The following is a 17,642-nucleotide window of genomic DNA, read 5'->3' as shown; positions in this document are numbered from 1 at the left end:
TTAATGAAATAGAACTGTGTTTTCCTTATTCACATCCGTTTAATTTTCTACCTTTGAGAACTCCTCAGGGTCCTTTATGTCCAGTGACCGTGCAGCAAATTCTAGAAGTTCTTCAGAATTCTCCAAGGCATTACTACATTGGCTAAGTTGATTCTAGGGTCAGAAAACAGAAGATAGTTTCATATATTAAAATTTTAAGAGTTGGTAAGATCGTTTTGACTGGCTCCCTCCAGAATGCCACTTGGAACTGAGGTACCACTGAGCCCGCCTGACCCACCAGCCTAGGTTCCCTTTCACACTGTGGTACTGTAATAAGTTGCCAAGCTCTCCAAGCTTGCTCTTTCATCAGCATACACACAGGTAGGCACACACCCAGCTGCAGCTTCTCACACAGATGCCAAGATCAGCTTGGCATGGGAAGACTCAGCTGAGGCTCCTCTTAGTTGCTAAGGCATGCACCCCCCCTCTGGAGTGCAGACACAAAATATATCATCTCGTGCCGCACGGGGAACTGTACAGGATAAGCTCATAAAATCCACCCTCTCCCCTCAATGTGGAAAGAGATATGCAATAGCTTTCATAGTTTACACACACAGATTTTAGACCAAAACAAGTTTATTCACTACAAAACAGATTACCTTAGTAAATAAACAAAACCATAAACAGAGTTTACACACGCTAAATAGGTAGGATATGAATTAGCAAATTCTCACCCTGGAGTGATAAACAGGTGGGCAGATTCTTAAGGCACAAGCTGCCTTGGCTTTCCCAGGTTCATACACAGGCTAAAAATCCCTCTAGCCTGGGACCATCACTTCCCCCAGTTCAGTCCTTGCCCCTCAGATGTTTCCGTAGGGAGAGTGAGGTACCATCATGATGTCATTGGCCCCCTTTTATATCTTCTTCCCACTTGCTGGAGAGCTCTTTTGCTGTGATCTGGATCAAATAGTTCCCCTTTTGTAATGATATCTCAGAGGTTTCATTGTACACAATCCCAGGGGTAATCCTAGTGCTTGTACATTATCTCAATGAGCCATTAATATTGTTTGGCCTTTTTACTGTTGTACCTAAAAGGCTGCTTGTGGGGATTTTCAACCTCAACGTTTCAGTAACACCCACATAACCAAACTTCCTAACTTCACATGACGATAGCACATCCAATCCAATGAGATATTACTGTCTAGCAGATCAAGACTTTTAGAATGATGCCTCACAAGGTGTACTTTGTACAAAACTGGTCCTAATTACATGACTGTAGTGAATATTGGGGTGCCAAGGTGTCACAATAGTGAGTAGTAGCATGAACTGCAGAATTTTGACATTCACCCCAGCTGCACTATAAATGTTACTAAGTATCAGCTCTGCCACCCAAAGGCATTGGCATCCTTCTTGGCAGGACACATCATCTTGGCTGAAACTTAAGGATGTGTACTATGCCCTATGAAACTAAGGAGCAAATAATTTGTTAAATGGCACCCATAAGACCTGATGGATGTATACACTGCAACCTACTGCTTTTGCCATACTAAAAATTGTAAGCATTTTATAGAGTGTGCACCAAATAAATTAAAGCGTATGTTGCAGATCTGGTTAAAAAGCTGAAAGCATGACCTGAACCATGCTTTCCAGTTTTAATTTTAGTTCATTATGGAGATACTAAATTATATTTGAAGAGGTACCGTGTACAACATCTTAACTGCAGGCCAAAGGGTAGGGCACAGGAGATGTAGGTTTTGTCCTAACTCTGCCATCAACTTGTTGCATTTAATCTGCAACAATTTCTCCCTCTGTAAAGTGCTGCTTACTCACCTTGGAGATCTAGGGATACAGCAATGCAAGCATCCAATAAATCTGCTGATACTGTACAGCAAATAAACCTAAGTCTCTTCCCTGAATAGCTTCCAGTAGCAAACCAAAAAATTTGCACAATACTGAACTTGCAGAGTGATGTCAGTGAGAGGTTGAATCCATCTAGAGGGGGTTTTTGTTTTTTTTAGTAGTCTTACCTAAAAACAGTTTAGGATCTAAGTAGCTGTCTTTAGTAGCAGAAAGATTGTTTGAGACCTCAAAGTTTATACTAATTTTCTGTGATTTCTGAAACATGCTAGATTAATGCAAGCCTCCTTCCAGTCAGCTTCTGTCCACTGACCCACATGTGACTGTTGCGGATACATCAGCTTTGACATACCACGCACAACATTGCATAATATTGCCATAAAAGCAGAAATCTCAACAATAGCAGTGTTTAGCTAAGGGCATCTCTAAACAGTTTGCCAAGACACTAGTATTAGCATTCCAGTTGGATGCATCAGTATTTGGGAACGGAAGGAGCCATGTCAGTTGTAAACAAGTGTAATTAGGATAGATTGCCCTACAAATAAGCAGTGTTTCTTCCAGCCTTAAGCCTGGGCCTACAGAGGAGTTCAATATTCTTGTGAGATGGCATCAACTTAGAAGAGAGTTAAATTAAATCACTCATACCAATATCAGCAGTTTTATTTGTAATAAATCTACCAATCATTATACAACCATGACTGTACAACTTACAAGTTCTTCCCATTTAAAGGCATGGAATAGATAGTTTTCCAATCCAGACAGTATCAGGAAGGCTGCTTGTGTAGATACAGCACAAACACTCCCTGGTGACAGTAAAATTAGAGGATATTGCTTCCTCAACGCCAATGAAGAGTCACACCCAGTTAATATACCCTAGACCAGCATTTCTCAAACTGGGGTCTGCGGATCCCTGGGGGTCTGCAAGGGTACTCCAGGGGATCCACGGACCCTGCTGAGCAACTCAACTCCTCCCCTTCCTCCCAGCGCCTCCTGCATGCTAGGTAACAGCTGCTCAATGGCATACAGGAGGCACTGGGAGGGAGGGGGAAGAGTGGGGATGGGGGTTAGGGGCCTGAAAATTTTTCAATCAAAATGGGGGTCCTCAGGTTGCTAAAGAGTTTGAGAACTGCTGTCCTAGACTAAGCTTCATTATTTTAGCTGTACTTTTGTACAGTTGACCTATATAGTGCATTGTTAGCCAACAAGGAGTCCAGCATGCAGTCTTCACTAAAAAATGTGATCAATTAAGGTACACCCAGAAGAGTCAATACTATCCTTTATCTGCTTTTAGTAGACATTTGGAGATTCATAAAGTGCAGTTCTATTCTGAATCACAACTCCTCTCCATCCCCCTCCAAAGAAGTATCATGAACTCCTCAAATCATGAGACATTGAAGGTGATCAAATTTGAAGACTAAGCAAATAAACATTTCCACCTGCCCTGAAAGACAAGTTGACAAAACCTGCAAGCATTCAGTCACCATTAACATACCACAGGCCCTCTTTTTTCCTTCTAATTTCAAGAAGCGGCAGTGCTGTCATACAATACATAGGTTTCAGGTAACAGTTGTTGGTTCAACTGTACACCACTGACAGACAAGCTTTTGGCATGTCAAGCCCTCTGTTAGGTCAAGAAACTAAGATCCTTAATTTAAGTTTTCTATATGGTATAATTCTAACTGTGGATTTAAACCCTCATGATCTAAAAGCAATGACAGCCCACATTTAGGGATTTCTTGCACCCTCCTTTGAGGCAACTGGTACTGGCCACTCTCAGACATGATACATGTCTAAATAAAGCACTGGTCTAATTAAATACCAGAACTCCTATCAAGTATACATGCTGTTTGCTCCCACAGCTACCCCACCCCAACCATTAAAATACTGAACACCTTACAAACGTTAGTGATTTCACCCATACATGTGAAGTAATGAGGGGTTTTTAAGACCGGAATCGGAGGCACAGAAAAGTGACTTGCCTAAGGTTCTATAGGAAGTCTCTGGTAGAGTTAAGGGCCAAATAGAGCTGCTCCTGCTGTACAGTGAGTAAGTGTTAGTCTAGGACCTTAAAAGCCTTGAGTAGCAGGCTAAAACGTTTGCACAATAAAGAACTTGCCTCTTTCTAAAGAAAGTCAGCCAGGCCAGTGTCAAAACCCTTTGTTCTCAAACACTGCATAAGTGTAATTAGTTACCTAAGTTCCAGTCAAGAGCCTAACAACGTATTTTAAAACTCAAAAATGTGAACGACAATACTAGCTCTATTTGGTATGGAATTTACAGTTCTTGCTTGAAAGGGACATAGAAAAAAATCTGCATGTCAAAACCTCTCCGCTTGTTCTCAGAGCTCCAACACCAGCACTGCTATGAGGGAGGTAGGAGAGTATAATGAGTAAAGACAAGAAAGCACATCAAGTGCCTTAGTCTATTTGCAGGAGTTCTGGAACAAAAGTTGAGGGGTGGATGTGCTCGTTTGCATTTTAATACCCACAATGGTCTTCCAGCCCCATTATTTCATAGCAGTGCTAAAGAATAAAACCAGAAAAATGTGTGGCTTTCCTGTGTACTCTGGAAACTGTTTTGTAAAATGTAATTCAAGTTTTGCTGCCAAACCTTTGAATATGAATATTACCAGTGAACAGGCTCCTAAAGGAGCCATGGAAATTTGTTCTGAGAAACACAGTGTCTAGGACTTAAAAAAAATTTTTTTTTAAAAAGCAGCAGCAGCAAGGAATAAGGGGAGGGAAGCCTTTCAGAGCGGGAGGGTGAAGAGGAAAGGTAGACATTTTCAAAATAAAGGAAAATAAGGATGCCATTCCATCCACATTGAAATTGCTTTAACATTGGAGTCCTCCTTAAAACACCAATACATTTTTTTTTAAACTAGAGGAACAGCAATTAAAAAGATGACATTCATAGACCCTTGCAACATGTGCCAATGTTTACCTTCCCAAAAAAATAAATAAAAAAAATTACACTCTCATTGACAAACTATTGGCGAAAATACAAAGTTGATGTCCAGTTCAGAAAAGTCAGTTTTGTTCATATTTCTTCACACTCCCACTCCCAAAAATATTCCCCTACACAGCATATAAAATTGTAATACTTGTTCTTATATAAAATTTAATAATTTGACACTTCAGAAAAACATACATATTGGGAATTGTGTAGCAACAAGTACCTCATACTTTTCCAGTGGAAAACAGATAACTCTTTATGTGTAAAGAACAAGGAGGAGAAAGTATGGATCAGTAAATAGGTGCTAGCCTAGGACTTGAAATGTGGGTTTGATTCTCAGATCTGTTACAATCTGCCTGTGTGGCCCTTAGTTTCTCTGTGCCTCGGTTCCATCAGTAAAATGGGGGATAACAGCACTTCCTCATACTCAATATCCATGTGAGTTAAATATATTTAAAAATTTGAGGGACTCATGCAATGGAAGCCATTCTATCTACTTAAGATAGAACACACCTTAGCTAGGAGTAAACATATTTGTTATCAATACATGCTGCAAAATCATTTTGCAATGAGACTGAAACTAGCTAAATTTGTCAAGAATTACATCCTTAGTACTGCAAAAGCTTTCAGATGTATGCAATTACCTGTAGCTCTTGAGATTTATGAGCTTGTTCTTGCTTAATACTGTTGGTCATACTTTCCTTCATCTCATCCAGTATAGAATACAGACCATCAAATTCCTCATCCAGTTCAGCAATTACATTAGAAGAATTAGCCTAAGAAGAGAATTGTAATTGTGTTTCAGTTGTGCAAGAACAGTGATGAAAATCAGTCTTCCAGAGTGAAAGCTTCCCCCTGCCCCACTACAATGTGCAATGATCACTCTGCATGTGGTCATGCTCCCCCATCTCATGAAAATTTGCTAGCAACAATGCAATTTGGTATGGTGGGCCTCTCAAGCAGACTAAAACAACGAGGAGTCCTTGTGGCACTTTAGAGACTAACAAATTTATTTGGGCATAAGCTTTCATGGGCTAGAACCCACTTCATCAGATGCATGAAGTGAAAAATACAGGATCATGTATAAATACATGAAAGGATGGGGGTTGCTTTACCAAGTGTGAGATCAGTCTAACGAGATAAATCAACTAACAGCAGGATACCAAGGGAGGAAAAATAACTTTTGAAGTGGTAAGAGAGTGGCCCATTACAGACGGTTGATAAGAAGGTGTGAGTAACAGTAGGGAGAAATTAGTATTGGGGAAATTAAGTTTAGGTTTTGTAATGACCCAACCACTCCCAGTCTTTATTCAGGCCTAATCTGATGGTATCCAGTTAGCAAATTAATTCCAGACATCAGGAATCATAACATTCAAAAACCAGCAGAACACTTCAATCCCTGGTCACTCAATAACAGACCTAGAAGTGGCAATTCTTCAACAACAAAAATACTTCAAAAACAGACTCCAACGTGAAGCTGCAGAACTGGAATTAATTTGCAAACTGTATTTTTCACTTCATGCATCTGATGAAGTGAGTTCTAGCCCATGAAAGCTTATGCCCAAATAAATTTGTTAGTCTCTAAGGTGCCACAAGGCCTCCTCATTGTTTTTGCTGATACAGACTAACACAGCTACCACTCTGAAACCTGTTAAGCAGACTAGAGAATTTAGAGTATTACAGGCCACCAGTTGGTTATGTCAACAAAGCCACATACAGAATCCTGCACAGCACACAGGTAAGTGTGACCATTAGTTATCCAATAATACGAGCCCTTCATTTTCATGAGTCTCAAGCTCTCATACACAGAAGACTAGTAGTTCACACACACACAAAAACTACCTAGCTCTATGAGCAGCAATTGGTTTTATTTGCCCCTCCTTAAGAAACTAGCTTAGATTTACAGTGTTACAAACAGATCAATGAATGCTGAGCAAAGAGCACAGTACAGAGGTATAAGCATCAGGCAGTAAAGAAATTAGAAAATAATTAATCCTTGTTTTAGATAGAGAAGGGGTAGATAATACAGGAACCAACATAAACCTGACAGTCTGTCATCCTCCAATTTACTGCTTTAAAAGCACTAACCTGAAAAGCAAGACAAGTGTTGATGCTCAGACCAAAGAAATCTCAACATGTCAGATGAATATTGGCTTTTCAGAAGAATGTGAGATGGATTTAACTAGGAAAAAAGTTTACACTCAACTCCAACTACCACAGCTTCCATGTCAAACAAGGTGGCAGAAGCTTCAAAATAATGTAGACTCTTCCCTAATAGTTGAGTCCAGTCACAGCATTTTACAAAAACAGGGATTTTCCAGTTTCAGAATTTAAATGTATACTTTCAATAGAATCACCCATAAACAAAAAACCACCACAACAGCTTTCCTTTTTGGTTTTAAGAGTTATTAGCAGCTCTTTACACACCAAGAATTTTTTTAAATGAGAATAATCCAAGTTGGATTGGATTGGACTGGACATGGGGGGAGGGATAGCTCAGTGGTTTGAGCATTGGCCTGCTAAACCCAGGGTTGTGAGTTCACTCCTTGAGGAGGCCATTTAGGGAACTGGGGTTAAAAATCTGTTTGGGGATTAGTCCTGCTTTAAGCAGGGGATTGGACTAGATGACCTCCTAAGATCCCTACCAACCGCATGATCTTCTATGATCCACCTCCCAACTTCATCACATTTGCAAATATGATTTGCAGATATTAACACATGTACCTGAACACCTTTTAATGTATGGTTCAGTGTGTCGATAAAGTTCTGGATTTCATCATTTTTGTTCGCCAGAGTAGAGATAATCCTTTGTAGAGCTTCCTGGGATTACAAAGAAATTCAAGAGAGAATTCAATATTTATGTAAAGATTATTATACATCTTGTGAGCAATTTTAAATAGTTTCCCACCCCAAAGACAATGTTTACCACCTAATGAAAACTTTGCCTGCCTATCACCACTTCCCACTGCAACACCACAAGGACAATACAAACATGCATTCAAGTCCTAATGCAAATTTAACACCATTAATCTGGGTTTGAATAGGGACTGGGAGTGGCTGGCTCATTACAGAAGCAGTTTTTCCTCTCCTGGAATTGACACCTCCTCATCTATTATTGGGAGTGGACCACATCCACCCTGATTGAACTGGCCCTGTCAACACTGGTTCTCCACTTGCAAAGTAACTCCCTGCTCTCCATGGGTCAGTATATAATGCCTGCATTAAGAAGTGAGGTTTTTACCCACGAAAGCTTATGCCCAGATAAATCTGTTAGTCTTTAAGGTGCCACCAGACTCCTTGTTTTTAAAGTTTTGTTAAAGCTAGGAAGGCCCAAAACAGTCAAAGATGAGAGATCTAAGATAGGGGTTTCTCACAAGAAATGTTTTGGTGACCTCAGCATGCAGCCACCAACTATTGCTGGTGGCCGCTTTGACAATTTTTCCTAAAATACTGAATTAACGTTAGGAAAAACAAATAATGATTTGGACATGTGCATATTTATGTGGGGGTTTTTTGCAGACTCAATAATAAAAATGTACAGTTTTCTCTTCTTTACTGGACCTAAATAGAAAAAAAACAAATGTGTTTTGCATGTTCTTGTCCCTTTTTGTTGGGGTTTCTTTTGCTTGCTTATATTTTTAAGACTTGCTAGCTAGTAAGTCTGTGTGAAAACTAATATTTGTATTTTGTTAAGATCACTTTTCTTAGCAGCGGACTTGCTAGCTAGCAGGGATGCAGTGAAAACAGACATACAAATATTTTTCACAACAGATTTACTCAGCCCTGGTAAGCTGAGGGACAAATTAAGCCTGGATGGGGAGGTGGATAGGGAGGCGGATAGGGAGGCAGCTCGGGGCCAGGGATGATGTGGGGGTGAGTTCAGGGACTGGAGCCCTGCAGCTGCATAGCCCAGTAAGACCAGGGCCGGAAGATGCAGTGGCAGCCCGGGGCAATGCGTGGGGTGAGGGGGTGAACTTGGGGCTGATAGTCACTGCCACATGGCTGGGGCTAGATCACGTGGGCCCATGGGTGGAGTCCAAAATCCTGCAGCTAGGAGTCAGAGCAAAACGGCCAGAGCCCAGGGCCAGAGGAGGCAACGGGTGGGGGCAGGAGTAAGCCTGGGGCCAGGGGAATGGAGCCCACCACCACATGGCTGGAGCCTGCCGCCCACCACCCCAGATCTGAAGCCCGAGCGCTGCCGCCTGCCTACTCCTCCAGCATTTGTGGCTCCAGAAGGGGTCAGGGCCCAACCCCTACTGGCAGCCCTGGGAGGGGCCACTGCTTTGCCCCCCCCATATCACAACCCAGGAGGCTGTGGCCACACAAAAAGCCCCTAGTGGCCACATGCAGCCACAGTGGCCATATTGAGAAACACTGATCTAAGAGGTGTTCACCAAGGTATACGTTTTTTTCCTTATTTTAAGGAGTAGAAAAGACTTCTTTACACCTTTGATCATGTAATTTGTATAAAAAGTAGCTAAAACTTAAGTGTTTTGGACTTTGTTGTCAACAGAAGTTGGTATATAAGCAACTGTGTTTAAACTAACATTTCTTCCTAGTCCCGTCCTTAATTCATTCTACAAATGCATCACAGGAAATTTATTATTTCTGACCTCACAAATAAAGCATTTCTGTGATTCTCCAGTTAATTAGAATTATTAAAAAAAATACTTGAAACTGGGTAACTGCCTAGAAACAAGCCTGCTGATCAACCTAGAGGTATAGCACTCAGGTAACTAAAACTGGTGGGATGCTGTCCACTGCCTCTAGAGGGTATGCCAACATCCAGTTCGATAGAATATTGAAAGGAAAGCCATGGAGAACACTAAGAACTGAATTATACTAGCATCCACCTACCTGCACTCTGAGCATTTTAATAGGAGAGCATCACTGATCAATGTTTCAGTGGAAGAATCAGCAAGCTATCTACAGTCCCTGGTTCCTGCCAGAAGGCCCTTAGGAAAAGATTCCAAACTTGAAATTGGAAGGCAAGTTTACCTCTACACCTATCAAGAGTTGGCATGAGGTAATCATGCAATACTACTCTGGTTAATTGTGTGCAACTGCATACAATTGCTAGACCTTGCCAATTTTTTTAGTATTCACTAAGGACAGTCAAATTGCTATGGTGATGTGTACCAGGACCCATTACTTCCCTCAAGTTACTGTTATGAATATATTGCTACCATTTGGTTGAGAATAGAAGCTTTCCCATTGGTTAAGTAAGTATTATATAGGAGTATTATGGACAAAGTTGTTTTTAAGTTATTCCCTCAGACAGTCTAATCTGACCAGCTGCTTTCTGGTTCACTACTGACCAGAAGCAATTGTGCTTGTGTCAGACAAGCCCACAGCTAAGCCTGAGATCCTATAAATATAACTGTCAGTATGGATGAGTCAGAAAACTCCCAAGTCAAAAGAGGATTAGATTTACTAGATCCTGTTGGTTCTGCCATTTGAAAAAGATTTTATAGCCATGTACAATAAAAAAAAGTCTGAATTTACCTAAAGGCAAAGGTCTATCTAGGTAACATTCAAATAAAGTCCTTTGCACAGCCACTCCTAAAATACAAACAACGTACTGTACCACTCCCGTTTTCTACTTGCTAACAGTTGTCCCACCATAAACAAGATTGTGCCAATGATCCTAGAGTTTGGACTAATGGGGGGGTGGGGGAGAAGAGAGGGAACAGGGGGAGAAACAAGGATCAGCAAGACTATTAGAAATAGTATATAAAACTTTCAAAGCTACAGTTTCATCAAGCAGGAAGGAATAGCATAAAGTTTGGCTAACTTTAATCCTAACCATACATTTTCCATAATGGTGAAAAAAAGTAAAGGCTGAAAAATCCGCTAATGGAGTGGGTAGCTTTCCTTGGCAGGTGTTGGGGCCCAAGCCATCAATTTCAAATAAGCTGCTGACTTCTAGCTCTAGTATTTTGTTTGCAAATAATCGTCCAATTGAGTAGTAAAATGCAAGATGAAGCAGATTGCAGCTCATCTCTGAAGGCTGGCAGCTCCGGCATCTCTTCTGCTGTCCATAATTTCATTAAGATGAATTGTAGGAAAACAGAGGACCGACCAATCTATACTTAAAAGGCTGCAGTGGCACAGCTGAAAACCTTCAGTGAAGATGCTAATGTGCCAACAGGAGGGCTTCTCCCATTGACACAGTTAGTCCACCTCCCCCAGAGGCAGTAGTTATGCTGATGAGAGAATTAGCATTGTCTACACCAGAAGCTAGGTCTGTTTAACTGTGTCGCTCAGGGGTATGGATTTTTCACAGCCCTGGGCAACATAGTTATACCAATGTAAGTTTCTAGTGTAGACCTGGCTATGAGCAAAAAGTAGAGGCTTACATCCCATAGGAGAATGGCCTAACAATCAAGTTGCAGTGAAGACCCTTGGCTATTTCCCTACTGAGGGGGATTCAAATAACACTGCACAGAAGTGTGTTAGTCTCTAATGTGTCACAAGGACTCCTCGTTGTTTTTACTGCACAGAAGGTAAGCATTGTGTTTATCAGGCACGGTCCTGGAGGTCACTGGGGAGCCCCTTCATTTTTGTACTTCCTTCTGGCTAGTAGGCTTAGTACATGTTCATGGAGTCACTGAAGCCCTAAAATAAGGTTTAGATGTGTTTTTAATATTGTATGCCAACAATCCGATCATGGCAAATTAACTACATTGTAATTTAAGAATTCGATTTAGTGCCTCTGAATAGCACATTACCGCCCATGAGTTACATGATGTGATTTGATACATTTTGTATTGAGGGAGTGCAGGCTGAAATGGTTTGGTTGTGTAAAGCACAGCCCTGACAACTATGTGGGTAAGACCAACCCATCAAGATAGAAGGAAAGAGAGAGGTCAACCCAAGAAGTGATTGGCAAAACTATAACCCACCCTCATGAGAAGATGGCATAGGGCTTTCTGGTACACCTCTACCTCACTACAACGCTGTCATCGGGAGCAAAAAAAAAAAAAAAAAAATCTTACCGCGATATAGGTGAAACCACGTTAAATTGAACTTCCTTTGATCCACCAGAGTGCGCAGCCCCGCCCCCCCCCTCCTCCCAGAGCACTGCTTTACCGTGTTATATCTCAATTCATGTTATATCCGAATTCATGTTATATCGGGGTAGAGGTATATGTAGCAGTGAGTCTCAGCTGGCCTGATCAGCTCAGTGCACCCCACATACTTGTCGTTATATTAATTTAAAGGATGTCTTGTAATATATCATTGAAAAACTAGTAACTCACTGATCATTAGTATTCTTGTGAGATTATGTACTGTTAACATGAAAAATTATAAATGTGCTGGAAATGTTCTTAAAATGTGGTAGGGCTTAAGGCACCCTGGGCTAGACCAAGGAATGTGGCTCTGCCTGCTTGTATGTGTCTCCAATGTAAATTGATCGAGACACAATGGAAGTACATTTACATAAAACTTAAACAAAGCCATCAAAGAGGAGGAGACTCAGAAAAAAAAATCAACATGGCATCAGCTCTCTGGTGGACACAGCAAGCTGAGCCCCCAGGAGGGTTTCCTGCCTTTGAAAACAAGGATGAACCTTGAGAATATGAGTGGAGAAAGCAAGCCATTTTGGCATTCTTCACCTGAAGAAACAAAGACATCAAGCACTTTGAGATCTGAGTTGGATCCTGGCTAAGGACTAGCCAGCCGTGCTAGAAGACTGATTTTTTCCACCATAGTCCATTTTAAACAAAAGATCCCAGCTTGTCAAATTGGGTTTTAGTATTAGAAGCACTGTCAAGGCTGATTCCCCACTCTGACACTTCGAGTGCAGAAAGTGGGGACGAGCATGGATTCTAAAAATTACAAGCCTGGAGTGGCCAGTATTATTAAACTCCCAAGGTTACAGTTTCTCTCTGACTTTGTATGCTTAGATGATGCCACCACCCAAATACACAAACAAAACAAACAAACACACAAACACACTCCCTTTGAAACCAGAAAGGCACACTTTGGAATTCCTTCCTGTGGGGTACCCTCAAGCCCTTTCACCCCCCACCCCTCTCTGGGGAAGAGCTGAGAAAGAAAAACAAAGGAAATTAGCTGGTGGCAACAGCTAATTTAACATATGCACAAACATTTTAGAAGACTGAAAATCCAATCCGGTTCTTAAAAAAGGTAAATTTTATTAAAAACAAAAAAGAAATACATCTGGAACTTAGGCTTTTGCTAGATTTACAAAACCCACTTACAAAATATAATCAAGAATAACCTCCTTGACGTCCAGCTTAAAGGTTAAAGACAAAACAAAAAGTATTTGGGGTTAGCACAGAGGAGCCCACAAGCCAATAAGAAACCAACAGAAATAAACCTAATCGCATCTTTCTAGACATTCCCTAATTTACTTACATATCTGGGGTTTCAGATAAGCAACCTCTAGGTATAATCTGATGGTTTTTCATATCTGGCTTAAGCTTCTCACAGCGTAACTGCTCCCTGTTCCCCTCTTTCCTGGAGAACCACAACACCCAGACACAGGGAAGGTTTTTGTTTTTTGATTTCCCTCCACCCCACCAATTTTAAAAGTTTCTAGCCCTCCCATTGGCTCTTTTGATCAGGTGCCCACTCCTTTTCTTTTACCTGTGGGATTGTTAACCCTTTACAGGTAAAGGAAGCAGAGAACCACCACCAAGAGCGATTCCATAGCCAACTGGCTGTCCACAAAAGGGAGCTATCCCCCCCTCATTTATCACAAGCATATTTTCACTTTTGTTTATTTGGAACCTTTTCTAGCCCAATTCCTTCTGTTTGGTATCATTTAAATATCTGTCATTTATTAATAAACAATCTTGTTTTATTGCACAACCATCTTAGTGGAGTGTTTTAAACTGAAAGAGTAAAATCCACAGTCAAACAGGCTGATACTGTGTAAGGTCTTCTCATTTTAGCACTTACAAAACCTTATGAGTATTAGCCTGCTAAACCCCTGGTTGTGAGTTCAATCCTTGAGGGGGCCATTTAGGGGTCTGGGACAAAAATCTGTCTGGGGATTGGTCCTGCCCTGCCCTGAGCAGGGGGTTGGACTAGAGGACCTCCTGAGGTCCCTTCCAACCCTGGTATTCTATGATTATTCTATGATCAAATTTGCTGGTCCCTTAGAGAAGGGCTGAGCACTGCATGGGAGACAGTTTCGGGTAGACACAGGACCAGAGGGGTAGTTAGTATCACCCTGCATGAAATAATCAGGCTGGTGGAAGCCAGGGTGAGGTCACTGTGATGTAAGCAGGTTGCTGGTGTCAGGTCTCAGAGTCAAAGTTGCACAGTACAGAAGCACACAAGGTTACAGGTGACACTTTACTGGTCTGGGTGAAACTCCAAAGCGTCAGTGGAATATCATAAAGGAAGACATTAGAATGTGGGGTGATAGACTAAAGGATATAGCATATATAGCATTGAACAGAGCACTCTGGAGAGAGAGAGAGAGAGAGAGAGAGAGGACTCGTAAAGTAGACTCCATTAGATGGGATTAACGAAAGGAAGACTACAATACATTTTGTGCATCTAAAATTTCACAAGCAAGTCTGTCATACTACACTACACAACAAGTAATAGACATGACAAGACTTTAAGTTTACAGATACACAACATGTGCCTTCCTAAATAACAGACAATTGATTTATATGGCACCCACATAGCAACTGAACACCTCAAATATTAAATTAATAAGGTTATGTATATTAAGTAGTATTCAATCAATTTCCTTGGCCCTAGCAAGGGGACCTACTCTGAGTCTGAGCCTCTGCAAAATCTTTCATTTAAGAATGATGTTTCAAGCCATTATGATTTCAAAAGGTAACTTTCAAAACATGAACCCAGCATAAGCCAAGCTACTGCCACCTTCAAGTCTGAAAAGAGCTGTAATATTTCTGCTACTTTTCATAGCTTCTCCAAGCTGCACCAAAGGGAGAACAATACCTATTGTCAGTTTTAAGGATACTATGCAGAACCCCGTGGGGCAGCAGTGAAACTCAGAAATCATGTGAATGATACTGTTTGGAAAAGTATAAAGCAGAAGCCATTACTCAAGACTGGGAGAATCAGTAGAATAACAAAGGCCCTCTCCCCCACCGCTGGATGGTTGGGCGGAGGGGGAATTCCTTTTCCCGTCCAGCAACTAAAAGTGGATAGAGATTCAATTTTATACAACATTTAACGAGGCAGAGACTTACAGAGGTTCACCCCCTTACCTCTTCAACCAAGAGGTCCCGTGAGAGCATCTGGATAGAATCATAGATTCTATGACAGGAGGCTACCACAGAGCTGTCTTAACCAGTTAGGTGGTAGCATTTCTCATCTGCATATTTCAAAGTACTAGTAACCTTAGTTGTCCAGACAACGTGTGTGAAATTTTTCAAGACCCAAAAAGTCAAGGTACAACTCATAGCCAACAGTAGTTCCAGTATTTCTGGGCTATTGCCAGTAGTAAAGTGAGGTCCTGAAGGAGGAGGCAGGGAAAATCCTTCCAGACACCTGGCCAGGGACCCACAAAGTTGGGTCAAGATTACTTGCAGAGTCTATACTAACTTTTTCCTCTTGGTCCAGTCTCCTAACCCAGCCACATCTCTGCAGGTCAACAGCCACATTTTAAAAACATACAAGAAGTTTAATTAATTTGTCCCCTTCAATGCAGTTTCACATTAACAGTAAACAGAGGGATTCACCTATGTCAACAATCTAATTAGTGGTGGCCAAAATGCACAACAAGAGAGTGATCTATTCCATATTGGTGTTTTATAACATGTACCTGTAAACACACAATTAGCATCCCAACACGCAGGATGCCAAATCTTTTGTTAAGCTCAACAGTTACATTTGTTGGTTCACAACCCCTTTACATCCCTCTTGTAGGAAAGATCAGAGCAATATTGTAGAACAGTTTCCATCTATTTTCCCAGCATTTTCTTCCTAGTAGCTATCTCTTACAGGTGCTCATTTTGCAGTATGTTAAGTTACTGAAAAGAATTTTTCCTTCCACTTCCTAAACATTGTCTCACTAGTATGGGCAAATCTCTTAGGGAAACCTGCTACTTCCCTGGAACTGACGGGCATGTACGCTGTTCCCCTCCCCATCACACTACATCCCAGGTGGGTTTCTTCTCAGCTAAGAACAGATTTAAGAATTTTATTAAGCTGCTGTACAGTTTTCATACCACTTCTCTGTGAAAAAGCCTTCTCCAAAGCCTACCAACGTTAGACAAACAGCGAAGGAGAAAGAGAAATGTAGAGGTACAGACAGAAGGATGCATTTCCCCCTCCCCATGAAGATTTTAAGTTAGACCTGTTTAATGGAAGCTACATTTACTGTGCAGCTACACTCCACCTCCGCATCCTCCTGCCTCTAGGACCCTAAGACACAAAGCAAGAGTTGCCCCAGGATCCAGCCTGCTCCAGGCCCCCTAACTCTGCCCGCTCCTCTCAAGGCAGCTTCGAGGCGAGCCTTGTTTCGGGCCGCTCGGCGATCCGCTGACAACACCCAGCACTTACACAGCGATTTCCCGAGGCTGCAACTCCGCTTCCCCGTGCGGCGGAGAGCTTTCCACTGAACGCAAAACAAGCCTCTGACACCCCCACAGGCTGCTACAACCCCCCCCCCCCCGGCTTCCCCAGACCCGCCCCACGGCTTGAGGGGGGCGAGGAGCGAGTCAGCCCAACCTGCCCCCCACACCCCCGCAGCAACTCCCGCTGGCTCCACGCAGCCGCCCCCACACACCTGCGGGGAGGCCGCGCAGGGCTCACGCGTGAGAGTGGGCGCGGCCCGTTACCCCCCGGAGAGGCGCCCCCCCCCGGCGGCACTCCCTCACACCGGGGTCACCCACTGCCACCCCCCAGGGGCGGGGGGGCGCCGGGCGCGCGCGCGCTCACTCACTTTCTGAGCCTCCATAGCGAGGCTGCCGCAGGCGCGCGCGGAAGACACCCACCGCCTCAGCCCGCCCGCTAATCAAAGTCGCTTGCGGGCGAGAGGCTCCGCTCTTGCACCCTCCGCGCTCGTCGGCCCCGCCCCCAGCCACACCCCTGCGCGTGCGCCGTCCTGTCCTCCACAAACCCCCTTCCATCCCTGCCGAGCGTGCCCGCCCTTTCCCGGGCAGGACGCACCGCCTCCTTGCTTGCTCGGCCAATAGAGACGCGACGCCTCCACCAGGCACCGCCTCCACCCCGCCCCTTCCCCCGTCCCGTACGTGACTTGGAACGTCTACCTCGAGGTGGGAGGGGAAAGGCGAGAGAGACGGTGGTGCGAGCTGCAGCGCTGGCGCCTGCGCAGTGGGCGTGATGAGGGATTGGGCTGTGGGCGTCTCACGCTAAAGGAATGCGGCGCCTTACCTGCCCTGGAGTCGCAGGGTCGCGTCCGGCCCGCACACATGCTCTACCCAGTGCAGTAACTGGACACAGTCCTAGGGGGACCAGATGTCCCAATTTGATAGCAACAGTTCTGATTTGGGGGGCTTTTTCCTATATAGGCTCCTATTACCCCACACCCCCTGTCCTGATGTTTCACATTTGATGTCTGGTCACCCTACACAGTCCCATCCATGCCTGGGCTATCATATCCTATTCCCACAGCAGCACCAGGGGTGGAGGGGGTATTGACCTGGCAAAGGCCAACAGTGGAGTGTGTATCCATGCCATAGCCACCCCCTCAGTGACACAAGCCATTTTCATTCTGGCCAGAGTTGACAAGTGACCAATGATTTTCAGTGGCTAGCAATTCCAGGTGTTCAAGAAATCATGAGTCAGGTCCCCAAAATCATGACATTTAAAAAAAAAAATCTTTAACAGTTGAGGTTATTTTTATTTGTCTCTTGCTTTCAGAGCCTGTA

General features: G+C 43.1%; 1 protein-coding gene across 6 annotated transcripts in view; it reads right to left on the bottom strand.

Annotated features, from left to right (window-relative positions):
• Positions 1 to 16,852, bottom strand: part of FSD1L (fibronectin type III and SPRY domain containing 1 like) — a 60,706-nt gene extending 43,854 nt beyond the window's left edge. For 4 of the 6 annotated variants that reach the window (XM_005283464.4, XM_005283465.5, XM_042861052.2 and 1 more), the window contains exons 1-4: positions 16,694 to 16,852; positions 7,516 to 7,611; positions 5,436 to 5,567; positions 52 to 153 (exon numbers count right to left, since the gene is read on the bottom strand). In XM_005283464.4, coding sequence (XP_005283521.2) covers positions 52 to 153; positions 5,436 to 5,567; positions 7,516 to 7,611; positions 16,694 to 16,708 — 345 coding nt within the window. In that variant the 5' untranslated portion in view covers positions 16,709 to 16,852. Of the gene's footprint in view, positions 1 to 51; positions 154 to 5,435; positions 5,568 to 7,515; positions 7,612 to 9,648; positions 9,679 to 16,693 lie in introns of those variants that run through there. The other 2 variants (XM_065549851.1, XM_042861054.2) reach the window with 2 other exon arrangements.
• Positions 16,853 to 17,642: the final 790 nt, after the last annotated feature.

This window comes from Chrysemys picta, chromosome 6 (genome assembly GCF_011386835.1).
Source record: "Chrysemys picta bellii isolate R12L10 chromosome 6, ASM1138683v2, whole genome shotgun sequence".
Lineage (NCBI taxonomy): Eukaryota > Metazoa > Chordata > Testudines > Emydidae > Chrysemys > Chrysemys picta.
Note: the sequence above shows the minus strand (reverse complement) of the source record. Positions and strands in the feature narration are given on the sequence as shown.